Below are 20,797 nucleotides of genomic sequence, written 5' to 3'. Positions count from 1 at the left end.
TTCATTGCACAGTGTGATATTTTTAAATGCTATCTAACCAACTCTTCCGCCCTATTTAACCATTCCCTAAAATTTGGCACATAGTCGACATATGTGGTCTCTGAATTCTGCTTCACCAATTTTTCCTTAATTAATTTTAATGGTTTTCCTACTTCATGCCCCAAAACTAATTCAAATGGACTGAATGTGGTCAATTTGTTTGGTGCATCTCCATTAGAAAAAGTACGAACAGAATTCCTTTATCCCAATCATCTGGATAGTCTTGACTATCAGTGCTCAACATGGTCTTTAACATCTGATGCCACCTTTCTAGCAGTCTCTGTGATTCTGGATGGTACGTAGTGGATTTGAATTGTTTTATTCCCAAATTGTCCAAAACTTCCTTGAATAATTTTGAAGTAAAGTTTGAGCCTTGATCTGACTGTAATCTCTGTGGGTAGTCTGTTTCTCATGAAATATTTGAATAACTCTTTTACAATCCTTTTAGCTGTGATATTGCATAAAGGAATAGCCTCTAAAAATCTAGTGGACACATCCATTATTGTTAACAAATACCAATTCCCGCTTTTTGTTTTGGGTAGGGATTCTGCGCAATTAATTAAGATTCTAGTAAAAGATGCCTCAAATGTAGGAATGGGTCTCAAAGGAGCAGGTTTTATTATTGCCTGCGGTTTATTAAATATCTGACATGTACGACATGTCTGGCAAAATTCAACTACATCCTTATGCAATCCTGGCCTGTCAAAATATTTTTGTATTTTAGCTTAAGTTTTTCTTACCCTTAAATGACCTCCTACTAGGAGTTCGTGCACTATCCACAAAAACTCTTTTCAATAACCCATTGGTAATATGACTTCATGAACTTTTCTCATCTGCCTGAATATGTCTCCATTTTCTAATTAAGACATCATTCATAAGATAATAGCACTCAGGGATATATTCAGATTCTTCTTTCGTGCATGATTTTTGATACAATTGCTTCAGTTTTCCATCTTTCTATTGTAACTCAGATATCTACATTGTCCTCCACCTGTTCCTGGTTTGTCTCAACAGATATGGTCTCTAATAGTTCAACTTCAACTTCCTTATCTGTATTCTTTGATTCCCCCTCCTGTTTCAACTGGTGACTTTGTGAATTTGTTACTCCACAGTCAGGAAAAGTCCCAGGGTATGCTTCCTGTAGTACCTCTGTTGCCTAATCTTCCACTGGCCTTTCAACCACAGTAGGCAGCTCGTCTACCTGTGACCCAGCTATATCATTAGCAAGGATAAATTGTATTCCTGGAGCTGAGAGTTCTTCCAGTACTCCGACTACCACTTCTCTATTTTTCACTGGACACTCTAACCTCACTCCACATAATTTAGCAATTCTGGCCTCACCATGAATTCCACATACTAGTACCTTTTTCTGGTAATAGTCCTTCTGAGTTACAAACTTCTCATCTCTCACTGTCAAAGATTGACATCATCCCGTATCTCTTAATACTGTGACCTTTTTACCTGCTGCTCCTGACTATGCAAGTAAACCTTACCTTTGCAGGTACAGAGGAACCTCGATTATCCGAATGAGATGGGTGGGTATTATTTTGTTCAGATAATTGATTATTCAGTCAATTGATTTCCTCTGGGGCTCTGAGTTTTCTGTGAAGTCTGCTCCCCGTTCAGGAGACTAGGCAGCAGCACACTGTAGCTCAAATCCTCCAACCCTGGCAATATCCTTGTAAATCTTTTCTGAACCTTTTCAAGTTTACAACATCTTTCCGATAGGAAGGAGATCTACTTCACGGAAAACCTTCAGACTTCGGAGCTTTTCAGATTTTGGGATTTTGGATAAAGGGTTGTTTACCTGTACATCCTTCTCATTAAGTTGAGGCAATGCTTGGATATATTTAAACAGATCCCCACCAGGCCTTTGGCTACAATGTGTTTGTTCATCCTTACTACCTTCTTCACTAAGCTTACCTTCTATCTTTACCTCCATCCTTTGAAGCCAATTTTCCTAAGCGCCAATTTAAATGAAGTTCAAACTCTCTCTTTCTCCCTTTTCTCTCTTTCTTTCTCTCTTTCCTCTTTCTCCTTTTGTTCTGCTAAAGTGATTCTGTTCCTTTCTTTTTGGTCAACTTCTTTAGGGCAACTTGTTCTTTTTCTCTATCCTCTGTTTTCAATTGTAATTCAAACTGTTTCATTTCTTTTTCTCTTTTTCTTTTGCCTCTAACTCAAGCTGCTTAATTTTCAATTGGATTTTAACCATTTCCAAATATTCTGATGGCATTTCCAGCAAATTTAAATGCTGAGCTATTGCTGTAATTATCACTTCCTTTCTCGTGGATGAATGGAACTCCAATCCCAGCTTGTCTACTGATTCCAGCAGTCTTGCCTTATTCACCTTTTCTAAAGCCCCAAAGTCACTTCTTCCACCCCCAGAAAACTATTAATGACTGAAAGAGCCATTACTATATCAAACACTGCTTAAACCAACCAAATACAAAACCTGGAGTAAAAGAACTAATATCTACCACTCACTGCCTTTGAGTCTAACAACCCTAATTCCAAATTGAAACTATACAATAAATTCTACCAAGAACCCCTAATCTGTTGTGGACCAGGCCAGATCCCCTCAAAACATTTTGAGAGGGCAGCCCTTAACCTAACTTTTTCTTCTTTCAAAGGCAGAGATAAAGTGGGTATTCCAGGACTGATGCAACTGGTCAAAACAATCGGCTTTATGCAAAACTGAATTTATTTACACACTACAGTTGAAACACGAACAAAAGAAAACAAAATTTAGAATAACAACTATTTGAAAACCCAACCGACTCAAAATCGTAACTAAAGAAGGAGCTATTCCAATACCTGCAACATCACAAAAACACATCCCTTGTCAAAACGTAAATTCAAACTCAGGCTTTTACAGGCAGGAGAGATTGCAGAGAGAAGATTCAGGTAAGAAACATCTGTTGAAGCATGGAACTTTTTTTCATAGTAACAGCTTCTCTGTTACCAGCAGTTTCTGACTGACTACTAAAGCAAACCAAACCAGAAAAAAATCTGACCTGGGAGAACTGGTCACTCCCCTGCCATTATTTAAAGTAGCCACTTACGGACATATTGGCACCTCTGCCTTTACGACCCCTGTTCAAAACAAAAGTACAAAATAACCTTGTTGAAGGGACAGCATCACCACAGGTCCTCTTTAAATCTTTCCCCTCTCACCTTAAACCTACGTTCTGCAGTTTTGGACTCCTCTACCTGGGGAAAAATCCTTGGATATTCACCTAATCTACGCTCCTCATGATTTTATAAAGCTCTATAAGGTTACCCCTCAGTCTCCTATGCTCCAGGGGAAAAGTCCCAGTCTTTCCTTATAACCCAAACCTTCCAGTCCTGGTAACATGTTTGTAAATTTTTTGTACCCTTGCCTGTTAAATAACATCCTTCTTATAGTAGGATGATCAAAATTGTATGCAGTATTCCAAATGTGGCCTTACCAATGTCTTGCACAGCCTTAACATGCTGTCCCAACTCCTGTACTCAGTGCTCTGACCAATGAAGGTAAGCATGCCAATCATCTTCTATGCCACCTTGTGTATCTGTGGCACCACTTTCAAGAAACTATGTACCTGTACCTCTAGGTCTCTCTGATCAACAATAGGGCCCTACCATTAACTGCGTAAGTCCTGCCCTAGTTTCTCTTACCAAATTCAACACTTTGCATTTATCTGAATTAAACTCCATCTGCCATCCCTCATGAACCTGCTCTTGTTAAAATAGTTGAGGGCTGAAATTCTGCTTTCCCTATTCAGTGGCCAATTTTTATTCTGGTCTCACTTGCTCGTGGTTTATATTTGGGACCATGACAATCAGAGTCAGAGTGTCTACCAGCCAGGGACATTTTACATTCCACCAAACCCATTCTGCTCCACTGGTGTTTCACCATTGTACTGCCACATCTAAGGACTACCAAACTAGAATGGGACTACCCCAAATTCCCAAAGGTCTGGGATCAGACTGCAAAAGAAAAATCACAATCTGCATCTTTGGAAAGAGAAGTCCCACTGTTTGGAATTTCTCAAAGCACAACTGGTGGCTATGGTGTTAACTCTATCCTTTAGGACTTAAGCAAGCTCAGTCAATTGTGCTGCTACCAAGCTATTCTTGATAATGGGCATTGAATCCAGCCACCTAAAGCACATTTTGTGCCTTTACTGCTACCAGTGTTTCTTCCAATTGGGATTCAACATATAGAAATATTGATTCATTAACTAAGGAGGTTAGAGGCAGTAGAGTGGGTCCTTCATAATTTTTTAAATCAATGTTGAGGGCTCCCAAAGCAACATCCTCCTGACTGTCTAACAATGTGCTGCCACCTCTGCTTATGGAACAGGACATACTCAGGATGCTGATGGTGGAATCTGAGATATTGCCTGTAAAGTATGATTATGTTTATGCCAGTCTGTTGCTTGAGTAACTGGCACAACTCTCTCAAGTTTGGTATAAACTATAGCAAGCAGGATTTTGCAAGAGTGACAATGCTGTGTGTATCACTGTTGCTTCAGCTATCTGGGTTACTGCCAACTGGTCTTTCTGGTTTCATTCCTTGATTTAGTCCCTGTAGCAATTTTTGGCACAGTCACCTTCTTAACCCAATTTTAGAGTCGACAACACTGCTGTGTAACTTCAGTCAGATATAAACCAGACCCAATAATATAAAGACAATATTTTTTGTATAAGCAGATATACTTATAGATCAATGGGAATAAAGCAAGGGAGTGATAAATGTTGGATGATTCTGCTTAATCATCACAAAGGACGAGTGATTTCTTTCTATGTTATCCAATTATTTGGACATGCTTTTTTGCATCCTGAAGGTTGAGGTAGCCCATGAAGTAGTCTCCCTGTTCCAAGCAAAGCCCTGTTCAGGGTGTCCTGCTAGGTTTCCTGCCTGTTTCTGAACACACTCAGCCAGGCCAAATTGAAACTGGGGGGGGATGAAACAACTGTGAAATGAGAAATAATGAATTACTTAAGGCCCTCAACTGAGACAACAGTAGGAAGTTTCTCTCAGTTTTGCCCGCCTTTGCATCCCAAAAATAATAGATAAGTTGGCGCCAGGCGAATGTTGAGTGAAAGGCCACAAAGGGAATTTTAAGGGGCACACCTGGCTGCAAACCAAGAGACATGAGTGAGAACATACAAATTCTGGCTCTGGACCCAAGACTTTTAATTATTTTGAGAAATTAAATGCAATTTGAATGTATTCTGTCTATTTTCAGTACAACTACAACAACATGCTTGGACAATGGATCTTGTACCTTTAGCAGCACAACGTAGCATTGAAAGGATTGGAAAGTAATGTAAGAAAGTGGTTGAATTCTTTCTCCTAATTATTTCAGTTAGCATGCTCAATTAGTAAAATAAATTCCTACCTGATGTTGTTTTAACTAATAAGGAATTCACAAAACTTTTTGTAAGCTCTGATTTAAAAAAACAGACATGGCTTAGGATCGAGAACATTAGGCAATTTGGGAAAGGTTTGGTGAAGCTAAAGTTCAGCTAATTATGGGTTAATATTTTGCAACATGATTTCTCACAAAGCAAAAAAAGGTATCAAAATCTTTTAAAAGTAAGAATACGTATTTGAAAACTGAAGAAGGCTTGGTTATCCAATCTGCTCAACTAGTAAGCTTGATCTGAAATGAAACTCTTAATGTATATGTAAATATTATTAGAACTGATGGAAGATCATAAGAATTAGGAGCAAGAATAGGCCATTAATCCTGATCTGTCATTCAACATAGTCAGGGCTGATTAGCCTTCCACCTTTACCGAGCTTTCTATTTTTCTTATATGTTATATGCCCCTCAATATTCAGGATTCAATCTTTGTAAACCAGCAACCATCTTTCTGTAATGGCTATCAGATTGTATTTGTTTACTTCAATGTGTGCTGTAAACTTGTTTGCTTTGTTGTGAATGCTACATTTTTCCAAAGACAAAGTCTTTAATAGTCCAGCCTAAAATTAACCTTTGCAGGTTAATTTGAGAACAATATGTAACTTTAATTTAAATTTAGATTTTGTATGTTAAGATGTGGAAAACATGGTTCGTAATTTTTCAGAATTTCATTGTAAGCTCAGAGCTGGGTTGCCAAAAGTCTGGAGGTTTGTTTACATGCATCTTGGTTTTACAATCTAAACTTGAAGAGTTGGGGTGGTCGGTAGATCCTTGCATTAGTGAAACACAGAAATAGAACAATCCAGAAGATCATTCAGTTTATGTGTTGGTGTGTCCCAGAGTGGAAACAAGATAGCTGAACAGCTGAATTTGGGGAACTCTTGTGTGTCTCCTCTAAGTTAAGCATAATTGTGAATTTAGTATGGAGTCTGTTTCAGGTGTCTTGGGGCCAGAATCAGATGAACGGGAAAAGCATTTAGTGACTGAACAGAAATTTACAGTAAGGAAGCCAATTACAACCGTGCTTGCCTGAGTCAGTAGGAGGCTATAGTATGCATGAATGTAGTGAAAGTTCACTAAGGTTTTGGGTGTTTTTAAGGAACTTACTGCAGTAAAAACGGATAATGTGTGGTTGAATCCCCCTTCTGAAGACTGTAATGAAGTATTTCTTATTGCCTAATTTAGCATAGTTCTTCTATTTATCATTATTGAATAATATTTTTAATATTAAAAGTACGCTGGCTCTTATGAATGTGTTCAGTAACTGAACTACACAATTTTAAAAAATACAAAGTTAAGATCTAACAAGCCAGATTTTACTCTAGGATTTGAATTGTATCTAGATAACATTCTCCGTTCCTGATGCACCACAGGATCTGAGTGTGAATGCACTTCATTAACTCCAAGCTCAAGTTCTATCAGCTGACGACATTTCAGATGTGGTTGACGTGGATCATTCAATCAATTATACCCAAATGGTACAGTCCCAAATATCATCTGCACTGCCATCCCTAACACGTTACATAATTGAGTTTTGACTTTAGAAATATCATTCAACAATTACTTATATTAATAAGGTTAACTAGCTAAAATACACAATTAATACAATATTTGTATCTCCATAATATTCATATAAATTTCTGCCCAATCTAAAGAGGGAAAGATTTCTTCAAAATTCCTCAACCAATCAACTAGTTGTTTAGCTAACTTATGTCTCTCTTCTTCCATTCTGAAGTCTAATTGTCTCTGATTCTCTCTCAGACTACTTCTTGTTTAGGCAATCAGCCTTTCTGTGAATTTTTTTTTCTTTTCACTTCTTCAAACTCGAGTGTTTTTGTTCTCTTAAGTTTGTTCCTGCTTCTTCTCAAGTGTGTCCCTGCTCCCAAACCTCCAAGTAAGTGATAGGTTCCAAATCTAGGTTTCAATTTAACCTCTTCCTTCTGCTCCTCCTTCCTCTCAAGGTATGCTTCTTGTCCTAGCTCTCTCTCCTGATAAGCGACAGTCCAATAGTCTGGAGTTACAACTTGTAGAAGAAAGCTCTGTTTTGATTATGAATAATAAACTAAATTTGATTAGATAAATATAAAATAAAAGAAGTCATACCTCTGCATCAATCCACTTGACACCATCTTTGGTATGCAGTACATGGCCATAGAAGTAAACGGGCAGTACATATTCTGGACGAGCCTTTTCCCAAGGGTTACCATGTCGTAGCCAATCATCAGCTTCCTCCACCTTTAGTCATACAGAATAAAACTCACATTTATTAGATTTGATTTATTATTGTCACATGTACTGAGATAGTGAAAAGTTTTGTTTTGTGTGCTATCCAGACAAATCATAACTTACATAATTACATCAGGGTAAAACCATCATAAAAGATGTGATGAGAAAATGTGCTGAGGACAGCTTGCAAACTGTCACTTGTTCATATATAAATAATCAGTCACAATCCATACAGATGCTGATTTACAAGTTTAGAAGCAAAGTGCAAACAATTTGAGAACAGATCAATTTTATCTGCACACTTCGGTTTTGTTATTGATGGATTTTTATGTTTTGGGTATTCAACTTTATACATGGTTTCCATAAATTATCCCAAGCCCACTGTGAAATGTTGTATTTTTTATTTGCATGAAATCAACATATTTGCAAATCAGATTTTAACTATACCTCTTGTAATGATGTGAGCTATGGCAAGATCTGTGGCAGAATCAAGTTAGGAGTCCATGAGGCCAATCTTGACATCAAGATCACCTTGCTCCATTTCATAAATAAAAAGAGGTCCCCAATTTATGAATGTCACACCTACGAATGCTCATACCTATTAATGCGATCTCATAATTGGTTTTTATATTTAAAGACCCAACCTACAAACATTTCTGTATTTAAGAATAGCTGCTTCAAACTGTCCTGCGTTATGCCCTGACTTGTGAATGGCCTCCAGAAAGCAAGCTGAACAGATACGTTATGACACAGCCCTGGAGCAGGTGGAAATTGAACTTAGGTCTTCTGACCACAATTTTCACAAGCAGCATGGCAAGATTGACAATTGATAGCAGTTAATGCTTGTTTACCTCTTCATTGATAGCCCAGCTCACCTCATTCATATTTTGTTTCCAATCTTCCCAAACTTGCTCAATAAGCTAGCCATCAGGAAAACTGAACATGGAAACCAGAGCGGGTGCCTAGCAGGTTCAGCTCAACACTTTCTCCAAGCAACTACTGGCCACACAAACCTTTTCTTTACAGACATTCAGCAAACCCTCGTGACCATCCTAGCACCTCAATGCACTAGCAGTGGAACCTGGAAGACATAATGGCAACCAGTACTGCCTGGTGCATCAGAGAGTTACCACACATGGACAGGCATCCAGCCACTGGCTTGGACCAGGGCTGCTCACTTGCTCCCTCGGTATGTATTCTTCTGACACCTACCAGCATGCCCAAAGTATTCGCGTCTTGCCTTGCAGTGCTCATTTGAACATCTACCCAACCAGGCAGCTGGTTATGCTGTTCAGTAGTCCATGCCATCATAAGACAGTGTTCTATGTCACTGTCACACTTGTACCATGTGGTAGCAGCTTTTGCACCAAACAAAATGCACCTGCATCAACCAGTCAGCTGTGTCTCCATGTTTTCAGGGAATACTCCACCCACAGGGATACCCATCAGTTGTGGGTGGGCCTGCATGTTTAGCCTTTGGACCTATCACTGTCATCTACTAACGTAAAGCAAATAGAAATAGCACCACGAGGAAGAAAATGGTCACCACTACACTCGGTATGGGCGATGTAAGTGAACCAATGAGTAAGGGAGACTGCTATAGTTACCACTGGTTATTGGGCTTCGAGGGGAAGAAAAGATCGATTCACTGATTGCGACACAGACATTCAGGGTGCCTACTCCATGGCCATCTGATCTTTGATCCTGTGTGTTTATCTCCCTGGCTAGGGAACTCACTGACAGCTAAACTCCTAAGCACACAGACAGCTGAACAGTGGGAAATGTTGAATGGGGTGTGCCTAAGGTGCTGAAATGTCCCAATGCCATGTACATGTAATGTTCCCCACTTTTCTAACATGATGTAGTCGGTGCTCAGTCAACACCCTCATTTAGTGCACCTTATTAGTGCTCAATAAGTAGTGCCTGAGGGTGCAATGAAGTCCTTGGGTTCTACAATCCCATAAGAAACAAATATTTATGATGCATTTCTCAACTGTTTACAGAAGTTTTACCAATGTGGCTGCAATCTTCCTCTCCCTCCTGTTGCATTGTATTGAGCTCTCTGGTCCACAGATAGGTGGAGAGAACGTGTTGAATTTGTATCTGGATGACCTACATATGCCAAGAGTCCTCTTGCCAGAGGCAAGCTGATTCTTCTTGGTCTGAACTTCCAAAGATTGGAGCACACACAAGTAGGATTAAGATGGAGGGATATCACCTCTGCACTGCACTTAATGGAAACTGCTGATGGGCCTGTTTGTGGCTCCTCCTCTGGCTAGGTGTCTCTTAGGACTGTCTACTTCCATGTGATATTGGGACATCTGGATTGGGTCAAGGTTTCCTGCCCCGACCTACACTGTTAAGGACCCAAAGGTTGGGATGGTGTATAGGTCTTGCATTTCTGCAACATTCCATGAAGGTGCTGGACCTAGCTCTCCATGTCAGCCTCCAACCTGTCCATGGAGGTAGATATGCTGTTGCAAGATTTGCTGCATGGCTGCAGCTTTTGGGCAATGAGGACCATTGCATCTCATATGCCTAATGCCATTCCTGATCTGCCTTGTGCACGTGGATGAAGTCCCTCAGTGGTGAGACTACAGACCTCTCCTTCCAAGGACTAGTAATTGTTTGGTGTCCAGCAGTCCACTTAGTGCTAGTTGCTTGGTGTGTTTATCTCTCTAGGAGAAACTGAGGTCTGGAGATCAGAGTTAAGAAGAGTGGAGCTGGAAAAGCACTGTTGGTCAGGCAGCATCCAAGGAGCAGTAGTCACCCTTTCGAGCATAACCTCCTTATCAGGAATGTAGGTGTCAAGGGGGCTGAGCGATAAATGGGAGGCTGGTGGGGCTGGGAGATAGGTAGCTGGGAATGCGATAGGTGATGGTAAGTGAAAATGGGGGTGATGGTGATAGTTCAGACCGGAGGGTGGAACAGTTAGGTGGGAAGGAAGATGGACAGGCAAGATGGTGGATGAGGTAACCTTCCTGTTGCTTTCTTAGGAGCCTAAATGCTCCTCAGCAGCATTCCCCCTAATTTTCTTTCTGGCTGCACGGGCCTCCAAGGTTGATGTGTGGCATTGACTTCCGAAACTACAAGAAGTTTGGCACACCGTCGACTGCCTTGTGCGTAACCTTGGTGTGGCTGCGCATGAAGATGGTTGCACTCATAAGACAGAAAAGGTGTAAGGCATTGTGGCCATTGGATAGAAGTGGAGTTCAATGCATGACAGTGATTGCCTGGTTAATGTCACTGTTGTAGTGAAGCAAGAAGTGGTACTCACTCCGTTACCAGGACAGTGCAACCCTGCAGGAGAGGTCCTAGTCTTGAACTGCGTGAGCATAAATTCTGTCCTCATAGACGGTGGAAACATGGACACAGGGCATATAGTATTAATCTGCACTGTTATATGATGTCTTCTCCTGTAATAAAATAAAGAGGACACAGGAGTAAGATGCAAGTTGATAGTATAACTATTAGTGCTGGTGCATGGGGGAATGGTGTGAGTCGTTCTAGGAAAGTGAGGAGACAATGAAGAGACCATGCAGGGTTAGTTGTGTGAGCATGGACTATAATGAATGTGAATGAGGGAAGGTGTCGCATGCAATAGAAGGTGTCACAGCATGAGCAGACAGATTAAGAGTGAAGTAATAGAAAATAGAGTATGGCACAATTTGAAGCAGCAGAGAGCCATTGACTTTCTTTTGGCAATGCAGATGGCCCGCAACACCTTTGAGATGGCACTGACCTACGTGGCAAGGTCCGAGCTAGCTGGCACCAACTGGGATGTTGCAGTCTTCTCTGATGGTCCTTCAGGAAAAAAAGACACCTATTAATTGACACCACACTGTTGATCAGGTTCCTACTGGAAAAATGCAATGCTAACTTTCCCTTTTCAGTCATCTCTTCTCACAGATACCAAAAGCGAGCAAGACATCTGCCAGTTGTCTGTCCTACTTCAGGTGAGCAGTCCAGTGGACTTTCAAAAGTTTTGATTTTATTGTCAGGTGTATTTTACAATAAGAATACAAATGCAGTGAAAAGCTTTCATTTGTTGCCTCAAAATGGCGCCATTTTGAATAATTTATGAATAAAGGAAAAAAAATTAAAATATAGCTTGGAGAGTCCATCAGGCCTGAGCCAACTCATTACCATGAATGACACCTGTGCTGCCATCCCTCTGCCTTGACTTTGCCCGGTGCCAGCACTGGACACAAACAACAACAAAAGTCAGCAATGCTCAGGTGCCATCTATTGCCTCTGGGCCTACGTCACCTCTGACGATGTAGTAGCTGCAGATTCCAGGTCCTTGCTTGCTCCAGAAAAGTAAGTAGGACTTACTGTCCTCTGTGCTGTGTCCACTTGAGGTCCATGTGCTGGCATTTTGCTGCTGCAGAAGCCATCCAAACTCAGGACAAGGTAGATAAGTAAAAGTAAAGGATGATGAAAAAAGAAAAGCTGTCAGAGAGGACGAGCTCGGGCATAGGAACCCTACACAGTTGCCATTATGGACTGGGAAAGGTGGTATGAATGCAAGGAATGCTGGTCTTAGGGCTGATACCTGCTGAGTGTTGAATTCGTCCTAGACCAGTATGTGGTAAGATGTGGCAGATATTGGACATGAGAGACACCATAGGGGTAGGGTTGGCGATTATTGCAGCGAGTTTGGTAAGATAAAGTGAGAGAACTCGCTAGGTCTCGTGGTGAGATACTGCAACTCACAAGTAGTCAAAAAGTGTACGACTCAGCCTTCTGTTTTTAACATTGTTATCCACAACCAGTCACACAATACCAGTATAAGAAAAGCAACTAAGCTTTATTTGTCCACCACACCAAAAAAAAGAGCAATACCATTAAGAACACAAGAAATAGGAGCACGAAACTATACAGTCCACGGGCCTGCTAATGATTAAAAACATAGAAAACAGTAGCAGGACAAGGTCATTCAGCCTTTAAGCCCCATTTGACACTAACTGAATTCATGGCTGATCTTCTACCTCAACATAATTTTTCCATATCTTTTGATGTTTTAGTTTTGTAGAAATCAATCAATCTCAGTCCTAGATATACTCAAAGACTGAGATTCCACAGCTCTCTGGATAGAGAATTGGAAAGATTCTATGAGTAAAGAAATTCCTCCTCATCTCAGTCTGAAGTGGTCTGCTTGTTATCCTTAGATTGTGTCCCCTAGTTCTACATAATCCAACCAGGGAGGAAATAAAACAAATCACAGTATTCCAGATATAGTTGCACCAACACTCGATATAACTGCAGTAAAACATCTTTGTTCAAAATGTCTGGTCATAAAGGCCAATAAACAATTTAAGTTTTTAATTGCTGGCTACCCGCAAGCAAGGAGATGATACTACATCTCTATAAACATTGGTCAGACCACATTTAGAGTTCTGTATTCAGTTCTGGGCACTTAATTTAAGGAAAGATGTCAAAGCACTGGAAAAAGTGCAAAGAAAATAAACTCAATTGATACCAGGAATGAGGGATTTTAGATTCAAGGAAAAATTAGAGAAATTGGGCTTATTCTCCTTGGAGTAGAGAAGATTAAGAGATTACCTTATTGAGACATTCAAAATTATGAACAATTTTGACAAGGAAAAGAGGGATATTCTTTTCCACTAGTTGCTATTTCAGTAACTGAGAGTCACAACTTCAAAACTGTCAGCAAGACGGCTAGGAGTGAGACAAGCGAAACTTGTTTACTCAAGAGAGTTGTTGGGAGTCAAAATGTGCTACCTGGGAGTGGTGGAGATTTTAAAAGAGAGCTGGACATACATTTAAAAGAGATGAGTTTACAGAGGTAGGGCTGGAGAATGGGACTAGCTGGGTTGTTCTTTTGGGAGCTGGTACAGACACGATGGGTCAAATGTTAACTATTCTATGTTAATTTTCTTTGGCTCATGAACAAAAGCATTCAGGTCACTTTGAAATTCAACACTGCACAGTCTCTTGCCATTTAAGTAGTTCCTGTATTTTGTTTTTCCCACCAAAGTTGACAATCTCACGTTTCTCAGTGGTCTACTCAATCTGTCAAATCTTTGCCCACTCACTCAACCTCTCCAAATCCCCTTGATGGATCTTTGCATTCTTCTTACAACTCATGTTTTCACTAATTTTGTTTGCAAATTGAAAATGTCACATATAATCCCCACATTCAAATCATATGAAATAGATTGTGAATAGCGTGTACCCTACTAGTCACAAGCTGCCAACCTGGGAATGCCTCATTTATTCCTACTAGACTGAAAACTGGAATAAGTGAGTTGTCTTATGTGGAAAGACAGATTAAATGAAACCTGTTTCCATAGACTTTAGAAGAGTAAAGGGTGATTTTATTTAAGTATGTAAGATCCTGAATGGTCTTGACAAGGTAGATGGGGTAAGGATGTTTTCTCATGTGAATGATTCCAGAACTAGGGGCCACTGTTTAAATATAGTGCATGCCCTTTTGGGACAAATATGAGGAGACATTTTCTTTCTATGAGAGGGTTGTGCAACTTTGGAACTCTGCCTCAGAAAATGGTGGAGGTAGGATCATTGAATGTTTTTAAAGCAGAGATAACTAGATTCTTGTTGAGTCAGAGAATCAAAAGTTACAAGGGGTGGATAGAAATATGACATTGTAAAAACTGACAGATATGCAATGATCCTCCTGAATGGCAGGGCAGGTCCAAGGGGCTGAACAGAGTATTTCTGCTCCCAAATCATATTTATGTGCACTGTATGTATGCAAAGTCTGTTTACTGTCTATTAACCCAGTTCTTGATTCATGGTGGTTTATTCCCCATAATGCCATGCATTTTGATTTCATTTACTAACCTCTTTTATAGGTTCTTAAAGCTTTCTGAAAATCTAAATATTACACATCCACTGGTTCTCCCTTATCTATTCTGCTAGTTACATCTCAAAAACTCCAACAAGCTTTGTTAAACTTAATTTTTTCCTTCATAAATCCAAATTAATTATGCACAATTCTACCATTATTTGCTAAGTGTCCTATTATCACATCCTTTATTATAGATTCTAACATTTTCCCAGGAGTGATGCTAAGCTCACAAGCTCCCGGTTTTCTCTCCCCACTCCTTTCTTGAAAGTGCCATTACATTTTCTATCTTCCATCTGCATGTATTATTCTGGAATGTATAGAACATTTGAAGATGATCACCAATACATCTACGAACTCTTACACCATATTTCTCAACATGCTGTTATGTAAGGGTAAAGTAATTTACCTACTTTAGCTCTCATTTTTCCTCACGACCATTAATTTGTCGCAGTGCCTCATTTTCAGTCTTGCAATTTCCATTATTTCCAGAGTATTTTAGTATTTTCTTTTGAGAACACAGATACAAAGTATTGAGGGCGGCACGGTGGCACAGTGGTTAGCACTGCTGCCTCACAGCGCCAGAGATCCAAGTTCAATTCCCGCCTCAGGCGACTGACTGTGGAGTTTGCACATTCACCCCGTGTCTGCATGGGTTTCCTCTGGGTGCTCTGGTTTCCTCCCACAGTCCAAAAATGTGCAGGTTAGGTGAATTGGCTAAGCTAAATTGCCCGTAGTGTTAGGAGAAGAGGTAAATGTAGTGGAATGGGTCTGGGTGGGTTGCGCTTCGGAGGGTTGGTGTGGACTTGTTGGGCCGAAGGGCCTGTTTCCACACTGTAAGTAATCTAATCGAGTTTCTTTGTCAGTTCCTTATTCATCATTATGAATTCTCTTGACTTCACTTGTAATAGATTCAGGTTGGTTTTGCTGATCTTTTCCCTTTTACTTTCCTGTGTAAGCTTTTGCGTCCATTATCATGTTTTCAACTGACAGTAATAGAGTCAAAGAGGTGTACAGCATGGAAACAGACCCTTCAGTTCAACTCATCCATGATGACCAGATATCCCAACCCAATCTGGTCCCACCTGCCAGCATCCGGCCCATATCCCTCCAAACCCTTCCTGTTCATATAACCATCCAAACGCCTTTTAAATGCTGCAATTGTACCAGCCTCCACCACTTCCTCTGGCAGCTCATTCCATACACGTACCACCCTCTGCGTGAAAAAGTTGCCCAGTAGGTCTCTTTTATATCTTTCCCCTCTCACCCTAAACCTATGCCCTCATGTTCTGGACTCCCTGGCCCAAGGGAAAAGACTTTGACTATTTTTCTTATCCATGCCCCTCATGATTTTGTAAACCTCCATAAGGTCACCCCTCAACCTCCGACACTCCAAGGGAAACAGCCCCAGTCTGTTCAGCCTCTCCCTATAGCTCAGATCCTCTAACCCTGGCAACATCCTTGGAAATCTTTTGTGAACCCTTTCAAGTTTCACAACATCTTTCCGATAGGAAGGAGACCAGAATTGCACGCAATATTCCAACAGTGGCCTAACCAATGTCCTGTACGGCTGCAACATGACCTCCCAACTCCTGTACTCAATACTTTGACCAATAAAAGAAACCATACAAAACGCCTTCTTCACTATCCTATCTGCCTGCAACTCCACTTTCAAGGAATTATGAACCTGCACTCCAAAGTCTCTTTGTTCATCTACACTCCCTAGGACCTTACCATTAAGAATCTAAATCCTGCTAAGATTTGCTTTCTCAAAATGCAGCACCTCGCAGTTATCTGAATTAAATTCCATCTGCCACTTCTCAGCCCATTGGCCCATCTGATCAAGATCCTGTTGTAATCTGAGGTAACCTTCTTCGCTATCCACTACACCTCTAATTTTGGTGTTGTCTGCAAACTTACTAATTGGAAATCTTAAGCTTACATCCAAATCATTTATGTAAATGACAAAAAGTAGTGGACCCAACACCAATCCTTGGGCACTCCACTGGTCACAGGCCTCCAGTCTGAAAAACAACCCTCCACGACCAGCCTCTGTTTTCTACCTTTGAGCCAGTTCTGTATCCAAATGGCTAGTTCTCCCTGTATTCCATGAGATCTAACCTTGCTAACCAGCCTCCCATGGGGAACCTTGTCGAATGCCTTACTGAAGTCCATATAGATCACATCTACTGCTCTGCCCTCATCAATTCTCTTTGTTACTTCTTCAAAAAACTCAATCAAGTTTGTGAGACATGATTTCCCACGCACAAAGCCATGCTGACTATCCCTAAACAGTCCTTGCCTTTCCAAATACATGTACATCCTGTCCATCAGGATTCCCTCCGACAACTTGCCCACCACTGATGTCAGGCTCACTGGTCTATAGTTCCCTGGCTTGTCCTTACCACCTTTCTTAAACAATGGCACCACGTTAGCCAACCCCTAATCTTCTGGCACCTCACCTGTGACTATTGATGATATAAATATCTCAGCAAGAGGCCCAGTAATCACTTCCCTAGTTTCCCACAGAGTTCTAGGGTACACCTGATCAGGTCCTGGGGATTTATCCACTTTTATGCGTTTCAAGACATCCAGCACTTCCTCCTCTGTAATATGGACATTTTACAAGGTGTCACCATCTATTTCCCTACATTCTATATCTTCCATATCCTTTTCCACAGTAAATACTGATGCAAAATACTTGTTCAGTATCTCCCCCATTTTCTGCAACTCCACACAAAGGCCGCCTTGCTGATCTTTGAGGGGCCCTATTCTCTCCCTAGTTACCTTTTTGTCCTTAATGTATTTTAAAAACCCTTCGGATTCTCCTTAATTCTATTTGCCAAAGCTATCTCATGTTCCCTTTTTGCCCTCCTGATTTCCCTCTTAATTGGAAGCCCCTTTACGGGTTGCACCTGAACCAGAAGGGCACCAATATCCGGGGAGGTAGGTTTGCTAGCACTCTTCGGGGGGGGGGAGGGGTTTAAACTAATTTGGCAAGGGGATGGGATCGGACTCGTTGTCCAGCAAGTAGGTTAGCTGTTTTTCAGGATGTCCAAGAATGTAGGGAGACAGTGGAGAAGGTAGCACTGACAGGGAATACTTACGGACACAGAGATGGGTTCAAGTGTGTATACTTCAATGGAAGGAGTATCAGAAATAAGGTGGGTGAACTTAAGGCGTGGATTGGTACTTGGGACTACAATGTTGTGGCCATCACGGAAATGTGGATAGAAGAGGGACAGGAATGGTTGGAGGTTCCTGGTTACAGATGTTTCAGTAAGATTAGGGAGGGTGATAAAAAAGGAGGGGGTGTGGCGTTGCTAATTAGACATGGTATAATGGCTGCAGAAAGGCAGTTGGAGGGGGATCTGCCTTTGGAGGTAGTATGGGCTGAAGTCAGAAATAGGAAAGGAGCAGTCACCTTTAGATTACTTACAGTGTGGAAACAGGCCCTTCGGCCCAACAAGTCCACACCAACCTGCCGAAGCGTAACCCACCCAGACCCATTCCCCTACATTTACCCCTTCACCTAACACTATAGGCAATTTAGCATAGCCAATTCACTTTACCTGCACAGTTTTTGGATTGTGGGGGGAAACCGGAGCAAACCCATGCAGACACGGGGAGAATGTGCAAACTCCACACAGACAGTCACCTGAGGCGGGAATTGAACCCCAGTCTCTGGCGCTGTGAGGCAGCAGTGCTAATCACTGTGCCACCCACCTTGTTGGGTGTTTACTAAAGGCCCCCCAATAGCAAGCAGAGATGTAGAGTAAGACATTGGGAAACAGATTTTGGAAAGTTGCAGAAGCCACAGGGTAGTAGTCATGGGCGATTTCAACTTCCCAAATATTGATTGGAAGCTCTTTAGATCAAGTAGATTGAACGGGGTGATGTTTGTGCAGTGTGTCCAGGAAGCTTTTCTAACTCAGTATGTAGATTGTCCGACCAGAGGGGAGGCCATTTTGGATTTGGTACTCGGTAATGAACCGGGACAAGTGATGGGCTTGTTAGTGGGTGAGCATTTTGGTGATGGTGATCACAATTCTGTGACTTTCACCTTGGTTATGGAGAGAGATAAGTGCGTGCAACAGGGCTGGTTTTACAGTTGGGGGAAGGGTAAATACGATGCTGCAAGACAGGATCTGAGGAGCATAAGTTGTGAGCATAGGCTGTCAGGGAAGAATGTCCTTGAAATGTGGAACTTTTTCAAGGAACAGATACGACGTGTCCTTGATATGTATGTACCTGTCAGGCAGGAAAGAGATGGTCATGTGAGGGAACCTTGGTTGACGAGGGAGGTTAAATGTCTAGTAAAGAGGAAGAAGGAGGCTTACATAAGGTTGGGGAAACAAGGTTCAGACAGAGCGTTGGAGGGATACAGAATAACCAGAAGGGAACTGAAGAAAGGGATTAGGAGAGCTAAGAGAGGGCATGAAAAACCTTTGGCGGGTAGGATCAAGGATAACCCCAAGGCCTTTTATGCGTATGTGAGAAACATGAGAATGACGAGAATGAGGGTAGGTCCGATCAAGGACAGTAGTGGGAGACTGTGTATTGAGTCGGAAGAGATAGGAGAGGTCTTGAATGAGTACTTTTCTTCAGTATTTACAAATGAGAGGGACCGTATTGTTGAAGAGGAGAGTATGAAATGGACTGGTAAGCTAGAGGAGATACTTATTAGGAAGGAAGATGTGTTGGGCATTTTGAAAAACTTGAGGATAGACAAGTCCCCCGGGCCTGACGGGATACATCCTAGGATTATGTGGGAAGCAAGAGAGGAAATTGCAGAGCCGTTGGCAATGATCTTTTTGTCTTCACTGTCAACAGGGGTGGTACCAGGCGACTGGAGAGTGGCGAATGTTGTGCCCCGTTCAAAAAAGAGAATAGGGATAACCCTGGGAATTACAGGCCAGTTAGTCTTACTTTGGTGGTAGGCAAAGTAATGGAAAGGGTACTGAGGGATAGGACTTATGAGTATCTGGAAAGACACTGCTTGATTAGGGACAGCCAGCACGGATTTGTGAGGGGTAGGTCTTGCCTTACGAGTCTTATTGAATTCTTTGAGGAGGTGATCAAGCATGTGGATGAGGGTAGAGCACTGGATGTAGTGTACATGGATTTTAGTAAGGCATTTGATAAGGTTCCCCATGGTAGGCTTATGCGGAAAGTCAGGAGGTATGGGATAGTGGGAAATTTGGCCAGGTGGATAGAGAACTGGCTAACCGGTTGAAGTCAGAGAGTGGTGGTAGATGGTAAATATTCAGCCTGGAGCCCAGTTACAAGTGGAGTTCCGCAGGGATCAGTTCTGGGTCTTCTGCTGCTTGTAACTTTTATTAATGACTTGGAAGAGGGAATCGAAGGGTGGGTCAATAAATTTGCAGATGATACGAAGATTGGTGGAGTTGTGGATAGTGAGGAGGGCTGTTGTCAGCTGCAAAGGGACTTAGATATGATGCTGAGCTGGGCTGAGGAGTGACAGATGGAATTCAACCCTGTCAAGTGTGAGGTTGCCCATTTTGGAAGGACAAATAAGAATGCGGAATACAGGGTTAACGGTAGGGTTCTTAGTAAGGTGGAGGAACAGAGGGATCTTGGGGTCTATGTTCATTGCTCTTTGAAAGTTGCCACTCAGGTGGATAGAGCTTGTAAGAAGGCCTACGGTGTATTAGCGTTCATTAGCAAAGGGATTGAATTCAATAGTCGTGAGGTGATGTTGCAGCTGTACAGGACCTTGGTAAGGCCACTCCTTTAAGTATACTCCTACTGCCTTTATACGCTTCTAAGGATTCACTCAATCTATCCTGTCTATACCTTACATAGGCTTCCTTCTTTTTCTGAACCAAACTCTCAACTTCTTTAGTCATGCAGCATTCCCTATACCTACCAGCCTTTCTTTTAACCCTAACAGGAATATACTTTCTCTGGACTCTTGTTATCTCATTCCTGAAGGCTTCCCATTTTCCAGCCGTCCCTTTACCTGTGAACATCTGTCCCCAGTCAGCTTTTGAAAGTTCTTGCCTAATACTGTCAAAATTAGCCTTTCTCCAATTTAGAACTTCAACTTTTAAATCTGGTCTATCCTTTTCCATCACTCTTTTAAATGTAATAGAATTATGGTTGCTGGCCCCAAAGTGCTCCCCCACTGACACCTCAGTCACCTGTCCTGCCTTATTTCCCAAGAGTAGGTCAAGTTTTGCACCTTCTCTAGTAGGTACATCCACATACTGAATCAGAAACTTTTCATGTACACACTTAACAAATTCCTCTTCATCTAAACCCT

General features: G+C 41.5%; 1 protein-coding gene across 1 annotated transcript in view; it reads right to left on the bottom strand.

Annotated features, from left to right (window-relative positions):
- LOC132818191 (glycogen phosphorylase, liver form-like) overlaps window positions 1-20,797 on the bottom strand; it is a 167,607-nt gene that overhangs the window by 128,487 nt on the left and 18,323 nt on the right. Inside the window, exon 5 of the mRNA XM_060828968.1 lies at window positions 7,557-7,688. Coding sequence (XP_060684951.1) covers window positions 7,557-7,688 — 132 coding nt within the window. The remainder of the gene's footprint in view (window positions 1-7,556; window positions 7,689-20,797) is intronic.

The sequence above is a fragment of the Hemiscyllium ocellatum genome, chromosome 8 (assembly GCF_020745735.1).
Source record: "Hemiscyllium ocellatum isolate sHemOce1 chromosome 8, sHemOce1.pat.X.cur, whole genome shotgun sequence".
Lineage (NCBI taxonomy): Eukaryota > Metazoa > Chordata > Chondrichthyes > Orectolobiformes > Hemiscylliidae > Hemiscyllium > Hemiscyllium ocellatum.
This window is presented reverse-complemented; position numbering and strand designations above follow the sequence as displayed.